At 36.5% G+C, this 15,502-nt stretch overlaps 1 protein-coding gene across 1 annotated transcript in view; it reads right to left on the bottom strand.

The window, feature by feature from the left end:
- The window catches only part of CFH (complement factor H), a 106,060-nt gene that overhangs the window by 50,389 nt on the left and 40,169 nt on the right, over positions 1-15,502 (bottom strand). Inside the window, exons 8-9 of the mRNA XM_044916050.1 lie at positions 7,903-8,097; positions 7,292-7,468 (exon numbers count right to left, since the gene is read on the bottom strand). Coding sequence (XP_044771985.1) covers positions 7,292-7,468; positions 7,903-8,097 — 372 coding nt within the window. The remainder of the gene's footprint in view (positions 1-7,291; positions 7,469-7,902; positions 8,098-15,502) is intronic.

Genomic DNA, 15,502 nt, shown 5'->3' with positions numbered 1-15,502 from the left:
GATTGCTGTGCTCCAAGCTTTCCTCAATCCCTTCAGTCATGAAGATCACCTCAGAATTCTGGATGTGGTGAAAAAGAAATGGGCGTTTTGGTCAGAGACCCACACAGCTGAGGAAGCCAGATACTAACTCACACACTCTTTCCCCCAGTGGAGAAGTTGCAGGCTGAGTGGGTCTCTCTTGGCACTGAACTGTGCCACTTTGAGGGAGGAGTGACACAGATAATTGAAACTGTTCCTCTCACCCACTTCAATGCACCCACTGTTGGATCTTTTTGCTCTAATGGTGTGCTGAAACTCCTGCTAGATTCCCAGACTCCCAGAAAGATGCTCTTGTCTGTGGGTGATTGTCAAAATTGGTGTTCTTTGACTGGAAGAATAGAAACTTGTATTCTGCCATCTTGCTGGTCTCACTATTTTTTTCTTAGATTAAATGTATGTATGTATGTGTGCATTTAAGTTTTTATTTTAATACCAGTTGATTAACATACTCATCATGACAAGTGCAATCCTTAATCCCCATCACCTATTTCACCCAACCCCTTTGCCCCCTGCCACCTTTCTCCCCTCTGATAACTATCACATTGTTCTTTATAGTTAGTCATTTTTTGCTTCTTGTTTTTTGTTTTTGGTTTGTATCTCTCTCTCTCACTTTCCCCCCTTTACTCATTTGTTTTGTTTCTTAAATTCCACATATGAGTGAGATCATATGGTATTTGTCTTTCTCTGACTTATTTCACTTAACATTATACTCTCTAGTTTCATCCATGTTGTTACAAATGGTAAGATTTCATTCTTTTTTTATGGCTGAGTAATATTCCATTTTATACATATACCACCTCTTCTTTATCCATTTGTCAATCGATAGACAGACTGCTTCCGTATCTTGGCTATTCTATATAATGCTTCTATAAACATAGGGGTGCATGGATCCCTTTGAATTAGTGTTTTTGTTCTTTGAGTAAATACCCCATAGTGTGATTGATGGGTCATACAGAAATTCTATTTTTAACTTTTTGAGGAACCTCCATACTATTCTCCAGAGTGGTTGCACCAGTTTGCATTCCCACCAACAGTGCAAGAGGGTTCTCCTTTCTCCACATCCTTGTCAACGCCTGTTGTTTCCTGTGTTGTTGATTTTAGCCATTCTGACAGGTGTGAGGTGATATCGCACTGTAGTTTTGATTTGCATTTCCCTGATGATAAGTGATAATGAGTATCTTTTCTTATGTCTGTGCCATCTGTCTGTCTTCTTTGGAGAAATGTCTGTTCATGTCTTCTGCCCATTTTTAAACTGGATACTTTGGTTTTTGAGTGTTGAGTTTTATAAGTTCTTTATATATTTTGGATACTAACCCCTTACCAGGCATGTCATTTGCAAATGTCTTCTCCCATTCCAAAAGTTGCCTTTTAGTTTTGTTGATCGTTTCCTTTGCTGTCCAGAAGCTTTTTATTTTGATGTAGTCCCAATAGTTTTTGCTTTTGTTTTCTTTGTCTCAGGGATCTATCTAGAAAGTTGCTGTGGCTGATGTCAGAGAAGTTATTGCTTGTGCTCTCTTCTAGGATTTTTATGGTTTCAGTTCTCACATTTAGGTCTTTCATCCATTTTGAATTTTTTTTGTATATGGTATAAGAACGTGGTCCAGTTTCATTCTTTTGCATGTTGCTGTCCAGTTTCCCCAACACCATTTGTTGAAGAGACTGTCTTTTTCCTAATGGATTTTCTTTCCTGCTTTGTCAAAGATTATTTGACCATATAATTGTGGGTTTATTTCTGGGTTTTCTTTTCTGTTCTATCAATCTATGTGTCTATTTTTGTGCCAGTATCATATTGCCTTGATCACTATAGCTTTGTAATATAAGTTGAAGTCTGGAATTGTGATGCCTCCAGCTTTGTTTTTCTTTTTCAAGCTTGCTTTGGCTATTCAGGGTCTTTTTGTGGATCCATATAAATTTTAGGATTGTTTATTCTAGTTCTGTGAAAAATGCTCTTGGTATTTTGATAGGGATTTCATTGAATGTGTAGATTGCTTTGAGTGGTGTAGACATTTTAACAATATTTGTTCTTCCAATCCATGAGCATGGAATGTCTTCCATTTCTTTGTGTCATCTTTAATTTCTTTCATCAGTATTTTATAGTTTTCAGAGTACAGATCCTTTACTTCTTTGGTTAGGTTTATTCTTAAGTATTTTATTATTTTTTGTGCAATTGTAAATGGGACAGTTTTCTTAATTTTTCTTTCTGCTGCTTCATTATTGCTGTATAGAAAGGCAATAGATTTCTGTACTGTGATTTTGTAACCTACAACTTTACTGAATTCGTTGATCAGTTCTAGCAGGTTTTGATGGAGTCTTTTGGATTTTCTATATAGAATATAATGTCATCTCAAATAGTGACAATTTTACTTCTTCCTTACTGATTTGAATGCATTTTATTCCTTTTTGTTGTCTATATGCTGTGGCTAGGACTTCCAGTACTATGTTGAATAAAAGTGGTGAGACATCCTTGTCTTGTTCCTGACCTTAGGGGAAAAGCACTGTTTTTCCCCATAATGGATGATGTCAGTTGTGGCTTTTTCATATGTGGCCTTTATTATGTTGAGGTATGTTCCCTCTAAACCTACTTTGTTGAGGGCTTTTATCATGAATGGTTGTTGTACTCTGTCAAATGCTTTTTTGGCATCTGTTGAAATGATCATATAGTTCTTATCCTTTCTTTTACTGATGTGATGTATCATGTTGATTGATCTGTGAATATTGAACCACTCTTGAAACCCAGGAATAAATTCCACTTGATTGTGGTGAATTTTTTTTTTAAACGTATTGTTGAATTCAGTTTGTTAGTATTTTATTATGGATTTTTGTGTCATCAGAAATATTGACCTGTAGTTCTCTTTTTTGTGGTGTCTTTATTTGGTTTTGGTATCAGGGTAGTGCTGGGCCTCATAAAATGGATTTGGAAGCTTTCCTTCCTTTTCTATTTTTTGGAATAGTTTGAGAATAGGTATTAAATCTTCCTTAAGTGTTTGGTAGAGGGGTGCCTGGGTGGCTAGGTCAGTTAAGAATCCTACTCTTGATTTCAGCTCAGGTTGTGATCTCAGGGTCATGAGATCCAGCCCTATGTCAGGCTCTGCGCTCAGCAGTGAGTCTGCTTGGATTCTCCCTCTGTCCCTCCCTCTGCCCCTCCATCCCCACCCTCTCTTAAAATAAATAAATAAATCTTAAAAAAATGTTTGGTAGAGTTCATCTATGAAGCCATCTGATCTTGGACTTTGTTTATTTAGTTTTTTTGATTACTGATTCTTTTTTTTTTTTGCTTGTAATTGGTCTGTTCAAATTTTCTGTTTTTTCCTGTTTTGGTTTTGGTAGGTTTATGTTTCTAGGAATTTAACCTTTCTTCTGGTTGTCCAATTTGTGGGCATGCAGTTTTTCAGAACATTCTCTTATAATTGTTTGTATTTTTGTGGTGTTGGTTGTTACTTCTCCTCTCTTATTTGTGATTTAATTTATTTGGTTCCCTTTTCTTTTTGATAAATCTGACTAGGGGTTTATCAAATTTATCAATTTTTCCCAAGAATCAGCTCCTGGTTTCATTTATCTGTTCTATTGTTTTTCTAGTTTATCATTTACTTCTGCTCTAATCTTTATTATTTCCTTCCTTCTGCTGGTTTTAGGTTTTTTTTCTTGTTGTTTTTCTAGCTCCTTTCCGTGTAAGGTTAGGTTGTTTATTTGACATTTTTCTTGCTTCTTGAGCTAGGCCTGTATAGTATAAACTTTCCTCTTGGAACCATTTTTGCTGCATCCCAAAGGTTTTGAACTGTGTTTTCATTTTCATTTGTTTCCATGTACTTTTTAATCTCTTCTTTTTTTCCTCTTGACCCATTCATTGTTTAGTAACATGTTACTTAACCTCCATGTATTTGTGATCTTTCAGACTTTTTTCTTGTGGTTGACTTATAGTTTTATAGCGTTGTGGTCAGAAAAGATGCATAGTATGACTTTGATCTTTTTGAGTCTGTTGAGGCTCATTTTGTGGCTTAATATGTGTTCTATTCTATGTGCCCTTGAGAAGAGTGTATATTCTGCTGTTTTATGATAGAATGTTCTGAATGTATCTGCTAAATCCATCTGGTTCAGTGTGTCATTCAAAGCCATTGTATCCTTGTTGATTTTCTGTTTAGATAATCCATCCATTGATGTAAATGGGGTTTTAAAATCCCCTATTATTGTATTATTATTGATTAGTTCCTTTATGTTTGTTATTAACAGTTTTATGTATTTGGGAGCTCCCATGTTGGTTGCCTACATATTTACCATTGTTATATCTTCTTCTTGGATTATCCCCTTTATTATTATATGTTGTCCTTCTTTGTCTTCTGTTATAGTCTTTGTTTTAATGTCTATTTTGTCCAATATAAGCATTGCTACCCCAGCTTTCTTTTGACACCCATTTGCATGATAAATGTTCTCCGTCTCCTCACTTTCCATCTGCAGGTGACTTTTGTTCCAAAATGAGTTTTGTAGGAAGCATATAGATGGGTTTGTTTTACCCATTCTGTCAACTTATGTCTTTTGATTGGAGAGTTTAGTCCATTTCCACTCAAAGGAATTATTGGTAGATACGTATTTATTGCCACTTTATTACCTGTTTTGTGGTTCTTTCTGAATATTTTCTCAGATCTTTTCTTGTCGTTCTCTCTTTTATGGTTTGCTGGTTTTCTTTAGTGACATATTGGCTTTCTTTCCCTTTATTCTTTGCATATTTATTAGTGGTTTTGACTTGTGGTTACCATTAGGTTTTTATATAACATCTGCATATATCACTCTATATTAAGTTGATGGTCAATTAAGTTTGAACCCATTCTTACTCCTCTCTTCCCCAGGTATATGGTGTCAAATTTTACATCCTTTTATTTTGTGAATTCCTTGACTGAATTTTTTTACAGAAATATTCATTTTTACTGTTTTGTGTTTCCTACATTCAAACTGTCACTTTTGGTCTCTTCTTTTCACTCAGAGTCCCCTTTAATATTTCTTGCAGGGTTGGTTTAGTGGTCATGAACTCCATTAATTTTTGTTTGTCTGGGAAACTCTTTATCATTTCTTCTGTTTTGAATAATAGGCTTTCTGGATAGAATATTCTTGGCTGCAGATTTTTCCCATTCAGCACTTTGAAGTTATCATGCCACTCCCTTCTGAGTTGGATAATTTCTGCTGAAAATTCCCTGGTAGCCTTATGGGTTTTCCCTTATATTTTACTGTCTTTTTGTTTGTTTTGTTTTGTTTTTGTCTTGCTTCTTTAAAAATTTTTTTCTATATCACTATGTTTTGCCAATTTAATTATAATATGTCTTGGTATGGGTCTGCTTTTGTTGATTTTTGGGGGTTCTCTATGCTTCCTGGATCTGGATATCTGTTTCCTCCCCCAGATTAGGGAAGTTTTCTGCTATTATTTCTTCAAATAAATTTTCTGCCTCCTCTTTTTTTCTTTTTCTTCTGGGACTCCTATAATAGGAATGTTGTTATGTTTGATGGAGTCACTGAGTTCCCTATGTCTATTCTCATTTTGCATAATTCTTTTTTCTCTCTTTTGTTCAGCGTGATTACTGTTATATGTCTTCTAGGTCATTAATTCCCATTCCTCTGCTTCTTCCAGCCTGCTGTTCACTCCATCAGGTGTGTTTCTCATTTTGTTTATTGAGCCCTTGATCTCTGCTATGTTATTCTTTATCTCTGTGTTAAAGGTCTCACTCATGTCTTTGACTTTTTTTCTCAAGACCAGTGAGTATCTTTGTAATATTATTTATCAGACATATTGCTAATATATATTTTACTTACATCTCTGGCTGTGGCCCTGTATTGTTCTTTCTATTTGGGACAAATTCTTCTGTTTTCTCATTTTATCTAAATTTCTATACCTGCATCTTTGTTCAGAAAGTCAGCTACTTCTCCTGTTCTTGAGGGTAATGGCCTTATGAAGAAGAGGTTCTATAGTGCTCTGCAGTGTTGTGACCACTGTCCCCCAGGGCCTGACACTTCAGGGAGTGTCTCCAATGTGTGCTGTATGCACACTGCTGTTGTGTCCTGACTGCTTTATCCTTCAGGCCAGTCATCTGCAGAGGCCCTCTTTGACTGTTATGGTCAGTATTTGGTCCCTGGCCTGACTGTGTTGAGTTTTAACTTTAGGTGTGCTCTGGTCTGCTTGTGAAATGAGACCTCTTATCACCACTGCTGGAATCAAGGCTTCCCAAAACTCCCAGGTTGGGAGATGTGGTGGGGGCAGGGGTTTGGCTTGGTATTCTGGGGGAGGAGGCTGGCTGTTCAGGGACTGAGGCAAGCATGACCAGGAAGGGTGGTTCCACTGGAGCACAGGGAGGTGGGACTTGGTGCAAGCAAGTTAGGTGGTGAGTGTTGGCCCTGTGCTGGTTCTCACAGGTGGCTCTGTGTTTATGCTGAAGGGTGAGGGAGGGAAATGGCACCTGCCAGTTCCTTTGTTTCCAAAGGGCTCTCTCTGTGAAAACTGCCTTTCTGCAACGCGCTCCTCACTGTGTGCCCAGCATGCTCTTCAGATTGCTCTTTCCAGCTGTATGTTGACAGGCTGCTTGGTTGCCTTTTCTCCAAGCCCCAATGTCGTTTGAGCTGTCCCAGAGCCAAGCACACTGACCTTGAAAACCCCAGGCTTTAAATCCCACTGGTTATAAGAATTATGAAATTTGGCCTCTCTCACTTTCTAAGACAATTGCTATGGTAATTCATTTTTCCCATGTGCTCCCTTGTGTGTTAATCTATCCTTTGCCTTTCTCTGTGACCATGGCTCTCTCCCCACCTCAGTGGCCACAGTCCGTTTCTCTCAAACTGTGTGCATCTTACTTCTTCAATGTGGCCTCTTCTTGACCTTTAGTTGTGGAATTTGTTCTGCCGGTCTTCAGGTTGATTTCTGGGGTATTTAGGATGATTTGATGGTTATGTAGGTGTATTCATGGGACAAGGCAAGCCTAGGTTCCTCCTACTCCACTGCCATCTTCTTCCCTCCACTGCTGGTATCACTCTATTATTACAGGTTTCTTCTTTGTGTTTCTTTTACTGTTTTCTTGACTAATACCTTTCAGTAGACATTTATTTTGCTGCATATGTATCAAGAAATTTGTATATCCACTCATACATACTTGGAAAAAATAAAGCTAAGTATATCCATTGGCAGAAATAAGAAAGTTGATATAAAATTTTGCTACAGTTAATAAAGATGTGGGTTAGAAAACCATAAATATACTGGGATCTCAGACCATTTACTTACTGAGAGGAATGCATTCTGGAGGAGGGAACCAGTCACTCTCTGTACATGTCATTATAGTCTGCTCATTTGGAAGACTGTAACCAGAATTACATTTAACTCTCACAGATTCATCTTGGAGAAATGTTTGTCCATACCTTGGATAATCTCCATTTTTCAAATAATTGAAAATACATCGTCCTAAAAATCATAAAAATGATGAACAAAAAATTTTAAAAACCCATAAATTCAGTCAAAATAGTAAGTTAAAAACTGTTTGTACAATATTAAAACTATAATGCATAAGTATCCAAAAACTTAAGAAAAACTAAAGCTACTACCAAATGTGTAGAAAGAAAAAAATCAATATTCAATATTATTTATCTTCAGTTTTTATAATTAAAATATGTATGAACGATATAGGGGTTTTTGCAAAAGCTTCTATCTTTATCTGTAATGTGATTTTTATGAAGAGCTCCTCATTAAAGGAAAAACCTATATTGGTCTTTGTTCATAAAACTTATCCCTTGGCCTCATTTTTGTCATACAAGGCTTAATTGTACTCACTTATGTGTTTTTCCCCCTCTACTGTTTGAAATATGTACACATATACAATTATAAAAAGGTTTACTTACTGCGGCATGGTACTGTTGGTTCCCATCCTTTGTGTGTGCAAGTAATATATTCCCAATGATTTTGTGAAGGAGTCACAAAGTTGGAATCACAGGAATAGTAAAAATATTTTCCTATAGCTACTGGAAAGTATGATCTATATCTATTTTCATTGTGTAAACTTCCATGTTTTATTTCTGGAAAATCACAGGGCTTCACTTGCAATACAAACAAAAGAAACAAAAACAGTATAAATAATGTTTTACCTTAATAAAAAAAATCAAATTAGAAATGAATTGTTTCACTGGTGAATTACATCCTCTTATTATCATAATTTCGCTCATTGCAACAGGGTTTCTAGGCAAGAAAAGTTATAAAATTCAGATGAAGTATGATGAAGTTATTGCTAATGAAGTTAAAATTATATCTTGTGGGTCATATGATATATATGATATATATGTATGAAAACTCTTGTGGAATAAGACTGTACAGACCTATTTAATGACTTCTCTTTGAGTATGTATATCCTAGCCCTGGATGATTAAATGAGCGTCTTGGTTGGGAGATGAAAGTACTGATTTTATTGCTCAGATCATCTATCTTCTTTTCCTTTCTTTTCTGTTCTCAACAGAAATCAGAGCCCTGCCTTTTCTTCTCAAACCAACTCAATGTAGGGGGATAGTGGGATTTTTCTGTAGATTAACATTCATTAATTTATTTTTCTACTTATTGTAAATAGTGTAAGAAATATAGAGAAACACAAAAATTTTCCATCTGCGACATTATACAGAAAAATAATATTCTTATTAATGCCTGAAACCAGTCATTGAGGCCAGTTTTCCTCTTTTTATTTAATCAAAGAAATGGACCAAGAATATTTCTTAATATCTAAATAGTTAATTAAGATTATGGCAAACATTTGATTGTTATTACTAATTTTAATTGGAGAATGAGGTATTTTAAAATATGTCATACATACATAATAATATATATGACATATATTTCATACATAATATGTCATACTATATATGGTATATTTGACACATATATAACATATATATCACATATAATGTGACATATGTCATAATATGTATATATCATGTACATGAGGTGTTTAAAAATGTCACATTTACATAATATGTCATATATACCATATATAGGAGATGCTTTCAAATATGTCATATAAGTCATAATATGTATATTTTAGAATAAAAGTGAATATTTGATGCCATTATAGTTTGATTTTTTTTAAACACTAAAATGTCTTATTTTTATTGAGGTATAATATAATTGTATTTTATTGAGTTATTCTTATAAATTGAATATTTTTGACATATGTTCAATATGTACTGACATATATGTTCAATATGTGTTCTGTTGTTTATAACACATTTATATATAGTATTTTCTAGAAAAAGTTTCCCTTTTTGTTGGATGATTTAGAGATAATCTAGTACTTTTAATACCAGACTAATGTTAGTTTTATTTCCATTAAATGATTCGATTGCAAGGAATCTTGTGCAACATATGAACAACAGTTCCAACACACACATACACACACACATACACACACACAAGTATTCATTATCATCTTCATCTTACTTAAGTTCACTGATCCATTTTCTTTTTTGTGTGATTAGAGAAATTTTCTAGTAGTTTTGCAGACGTGTTATGTGGATTATACACTTTGAATCCTTGCATATACTGTTTTTCTTTAATAAAGATTTTTAAAAAGATTTTACTTATTTATTTGAGAGAGAGAGAGAGTGTATGCACAAGGGGTGGGGAGGGACAGAGAGACAAGGAGACTCCCCACTGAGCAGGACCCAGGGATCATGACCTCAGCCAAAGGCAAGGCTTAACCAACTGAGCAATTCAGGTGCCTCTTTAATAAAGATTTGTAAATGATGCCTTCTGTAGGTATAGATTCTTGACCTCCATAGCTTTCATTGATAGATTTTTTCCCCACTCTTTTTAAACTTCCAATGTTAAGATTAAAATGCTCATTTACTCTTATACCTTTTAAGCAACCTTCTAGGGTTTTTTTCCCCCCCTAGTAATTTTTGAATATTTAGATTATTTTCTCTATCCCTTTAATGAATTTCATCGTGGTACATCAAGATGTGTGTCATTTAACAAAAATTCTACCTTGGTCAAGCTTCAGCCTTTGGATTTGCAGGAACTGAGTCTTAAAGAACTCAATTAAATTAGCTGTGAAATTGTAAAGGAGAGATTTGAATCCTGGTGGTCCGATTTCAGAACATCTACAGTTATCCACCTATTACGGTATTTCAAAGGATATGAATTAAAGAAAACAGACTGCTGAGATTTCTTTTCAAAAGGTATGCAAAGGGGATAAAATTAAAAGTGGGTATTATTATTATGACAAGCTGGGACCCCTTTACTATCTTCCTCTTTCACCTGGGCACACTTAAATATGTTTTTATACTCTAACAAGATCATCTCTGAAGTAAATATAATATTTCACATATGGTCTGTTCAGCACTGAGATTGGCAAGACTTAGAAGAGCCTCATTCTACCTTAGACTTTTATCAGTGCAGGTTGTGGTCTTACTAACAGTACTGGTGGTTCTATCATAGTTTTGACTCAAATTAATCTCAAAATTGAATAAAATATTCACTTATTTTTTTTAAGTAGGCTCCACACCCAGCATGGGGTCCAATGTGGGGTTTGAACTCAACCCTGAGATCGAGACCTGAGCTGAAATTAAGAGTCAGATGCTTAACCAACTGAGGCCTCCAAGCACCCCAAATACTAAATAATTCAAAAAATATTTCTAATCTGTCTGTACTTGTACAGCTGATTCCTTTGACCTAAGCCCCGTATCTTATAGTTGTCACTACTAAATGTCATGTTATTAGATTCAACCTAGCACATAGGATTCTTTTTGAAGAATGAATCTGTGCTAATGCAGATTCACTATCATTATCCTGAGAAATTCCACTTGTAAATTTGTACTATTTCCCATAAACAAATTAAACTCTATGATAACAGAAATGAGTCATGAAATAGGCCTGAGAACAAAGTCCTGAATCTGATACTTGGGTAAGGTTATTTAATGAAATTACCAACTATCTCATAAACCATCTAACTGGTCAATTTCTCCATCTTGTCCAAAAGAACTTCATAAGGTCCTTTGGGAATAACCTTGCTGGGCTCCATTCAGTACATGCTCTACATATGGAATAATTTTGTCTGAACCCCCTCCCCCCCAAACTAGCTGAGTGATTTCTACACATTGGGCAAATGAGAAAAAAACTACATCAAAGTGAGTAGAAGAAATTGAGACACAGTCTGACCATAAACCTCATCCCCAGCCTGATGACGCACAATTGGGAGGGAACGCCAAACCCCAAGCTTCTCCCTGAGGAGTGAAGGATTTGAACCTTACATCTGGAACCCCGCTTTTAAGATCGGCACCTGACAGACAAGCCCTCAAAACATCTAGCTTTGAAAGCCAATGGGGTTTGTGTCCATAAGACCACAGGCCACAGTTAACTGAGAAATAGTTCTTAAAGGGTCCACATGCATGGACTCACCCACTCTAGGGCCCCACACAGGGGAAGCCATCTGAGAAGTGCCCAGACTTTCTGTGAAAGAGACTTATTTGCCTATCTTAAAGCATTGGCCTGAGGGGCAAGCATTTAATTTGATACACATCTAGGGGCTTACTAAAGCTCTCTTCAAAGACAGAGGCCAGCAGGCACCTTCTTTATGCTCTCCCTTTGCCTAATTCCAGCTCACTGGTATCTCCAGGAAAGGAGCTTGTATCCTCTTTAGACACCCCCTGGTTTTTACAGCTGCCACCCAGGAGACACCTCTAGATCACATGGCTGTGGAGGACAGTGGGTCCCGCAGGACTGTAACAAATAAAGAGAGTTCTTAACAGGACACCACCCCCAGGGCACAGGAGAGAGTCACAGATTGAAGCAGCCATCTTTCTGTGGAAAAGGTCTATTAGATTAATCTTCACTGCTGGGGCCTGAGGGGCAGACTTCTAATTAAACAGTTGAGGGCCAACTATAATCCTCTACAAAGACCTTGGAGGATAGGCACTATCTTCAGGTCCTCCTTCTGCTGCATTCCAGAGCACTGGTAACTTCTAGAGGGAAGTTCGTACAAGGATCTGGTGCCCTAGTTTTTATGTCTGGGGCACTGGATTTTGTGGCTGCCACCCAGGGGACATTACTTGACTGATGGCCAGTGGGGCTTGCATTCATAGGTCCCACAGGACTGCAACAAATGCAGACAGTTCAGGGCTGGCTACCACCCCCAGGGCACACTGTAGATACAGACTGAACTATGATCTCAGTCTTCCTATGAAAGAGGACTGCTAACCTTTCCTGAAGTTTCAGCCTGAGGGGCAGGCTTCTGGTTTGGCACACACCTAAGGGCCTACATAGGTGTTCTCTGGGGGATAGGCCAGTGGAGGCCAACTTTGTGATCTTCCTCTGCCTTGCTCTAGGTCAATGGTATCTCCAGGAAAGAAGTTTATTCTTTTCCATGGTGCCCCGGCTTTAGTGATTCCCGGCTAGGGTATTCCTCTAGACTGCCTTTCTCTGGTGGCCTGCTGGGCTTATGATTGTGGTCCTATAGGACTGCAACAAATGGGGAAAGAATTCTAAACCAGCTACCACCCCAGGGCACAGCAGAGAGGCAGGAGACTAAGGAATCTATTTTTTCTCGCAAAAGAGGCCTATTGGCCTATCTTCATAACTGAGTCCTGAGAGGCAGGCTTCTAATTAAACTAAGGGCCAACTGTAATCCTCCCAGAGACCTCTAGAGATCACATCTCTCTGCTGCACTCCAGAGTGCTGGTATCTTCTAGAAGGGAGCTCATACACACATCTGCTGTCCAGCTTTTGCATATGGTGCCCTGGTTTTTGTGATTGCTGCCCAGGTATTGGCCTTTGATTGCCTGCCCTTGGTGGCCAGCAGGGTTTGTTTCGTGAATTCAAAGAGATGGTGGCAGAGAAAGAAACAGTTCTTAACTGGCTATCACTCCATTGCTCAGTTCAGAAGGAGCAGACAGAAATGCCCATCTCCCAGTCTTCCCCTGAAAGAGGTATATTTGCATACATTATACATTGCTGCCTGAGGACCTGGCTTCCTATAAGCCTGAATCTAGGTGCTGACTGAGATCCTCCCCTTTGGGACACTGTCCAGGCCTTGGCACACTCTCAGCTACTGAGAGCCACTAAACATAAAGTAGGGTGATGGACAATCACAAGGCTTGAGAGATAACCAAAAGCAGGGCAGTGTTAAACAATAATGGTCATCTTCTAAGTGAAGCCATTCTTTCAAGACTAGGAGAGGTGGCTGTTTTATCTCACGAACAGAAATAAACAGAGAATCAAAGAAAATGAAGAAACAGAAGAATATATTAAAAGTGAACGAACAAGATAAAACCTCAGAAAAAGCTCTGATAGAATGAAAATAAGTGGTTTACTTGATAAAGAGTTGAAAATAATGGTTATAAAGATGCTCACTAAGCTTGGGGGAAGAACGGGTAAACATAGTTAGAATTCCAACAAAGATAGAAAATAGAAGAAAGTACCAAGTAGAAGTCACAGAGCTGGAGAATACAATAATTGTACTGAAAAATAGAGTAAAAAGTTTTGATAGCAGACCAGAGAAAGCAGAAGAAAGGATTCGGAACAGGATAGTGGAAGGCCAACTTTGATCCTCCCCGAAAGGATCAGGAAGACAGGATAGTGGAACTCACTGAATCAAAGCAGCAGAAAGAAAAAGGAATACAAAAGAGTAAAGGTGGGGAATGATGGGACAACATCAGCAGACCAAATTCACACTATAAGAGTCCCAGAAGAAGAAGAGAGAAAGGGGCAGAAACTTATTTGAAGAAATAGGGACTGAAAATTTTCCTAACCTGGGGAAGGAAATAGACATACAGATCCAGGAAAGCTATGGAGTTGCAAATAAGATGAACTCAAAGAAACCCACGCCAATACACATTGTAGTTGAACTGTCAAAAGTTAAAGACAGGGGAAGAATCTCAAAAGCAGCAAGAGAAAAACAACTTGCTACATAGAGAGATTAAAATGTTTACAAGACAAGCAAAAGCTAAAGAAGTTAATCATCACTAGACCACCATTATAAGAACTGTTAAATGGGATTCTTAAAGTTGAGGTAAAAGGGTGCTAGTTATTAACAGGAAAACATACATATGTATAAATCTCATTGGTAAAGGCAAATATATGGTAAAATTCAGCATAATCTAATATTGTAAGGGTTGATCACTTATAAAGTTAGGAAGAAGGTTAAAGAGACAAAAGAAGTAAAAATATGTATAACTATGATAATTTATTAAAGGATGCACAAACATAGTAAATTGTGACATCAAAAATATAAACATGGGGGGAGTAAAATGATAGAGCTTTAGAACATAATCAACATTAAGTAGAGTGTTATAAATAGAAGTTGTTTTATGTAAGTCTTTTGGTAACCACAAAGCAAAAACCTTTGGTAGATGCACAGAAGTTAAAGACAAAGGAGTCTAAGCATACTCTACAGAAAATAATAAAATCACAAAGGAATAAAGCAAGAGAAGAAGAAAGGACCAGAGAAATTACAAAACAGTGGGAAAACAAATAACAAAGTGGCAATAAGTGTACACCTATCAATAACAACTTTAAATATAAATGTACTAAATCTTCTAATCAAAAGATATAACATGGCTGAATAGATTAAAAAAAAAAAAAGGACCCATCTATATGCTGCCTACAAGAGGCTCAGTTCAGATGTAAGGTCACATAGACTGAAAGTGAGGGGATAGAAAAAGATATTCCATGCAAACAAAAACCAAAAAAAAAAAAAAAAGAAAAAAACTAGTGTATTTACACTTATATCAGACAAAACAGACTTTAAAGCAAAGACTGAAATAAAAGACAAAGGTAGTCATTACATAGAGGGGCTCATCCCACAAGAGGATATAATACTTGTAAATTTTAAGCAGTCAACATAGGAGCTCCTAAAATGTAAAGTAAATATGAACAGAAATAAAGGGAGAAATAGAGAGCAATACAATAATTAATACTCCCTCTTTCATTAGTGGATAGATCATTCAGACAGAAAATCTATCAGGAGACACTGACATAAAGCGACATGTTAGACCAAATGGACTTAACAGACATACACAGAACATCCATCTAAAACTATCAGAATACAAACTCTTATCAAGTACACATGGAACATCCTTCATGATAGACATATGTTATATCACAAAACAAGTCTTAATAATATTAAGAAGATTGAAATTATATCAAATATCTTTTCTGATTATATTTATAATCAGATATATATATCAGAAATGATATATATATATATATAATCAAAAATGAAAGAGGATACATACAACTGATATCAGAGAAATATAAAGGCTCATAAGAGACTACTATGAACAATTATACACCAATAAATTGGACAACATAGAAGAGATGGATAAATTCCTAGAAATATACAACCTACCAAGACTGAATCATGAAGAAATAGAAAATCTGAAAGATCAATTACTAGCAAGGAGATTAAATCAGTGATCAAAAACCTCCCAACAAACAAAAGTCCAAGACCAGATGGCTTCACTG

This window comes from Neomonachus schauinslandi, chromosome 6, assembly GCF_002201575.2.
Source record: "Neomonachus schauinslandi chromosome 6, ASM220157v2, whole genome shotgun sequence".
NCBI lineage: Eukaryota > Metazoa > Chordata > Mammalia > Carnivora > Phocidae > Neomonachus > Neomonachus schauinslandi.
The sequence above is the reverse complement of the archived record's forward strand: the minus strand, read 5'-3'. Positions and strand labels throughout refer to the sequence as shown.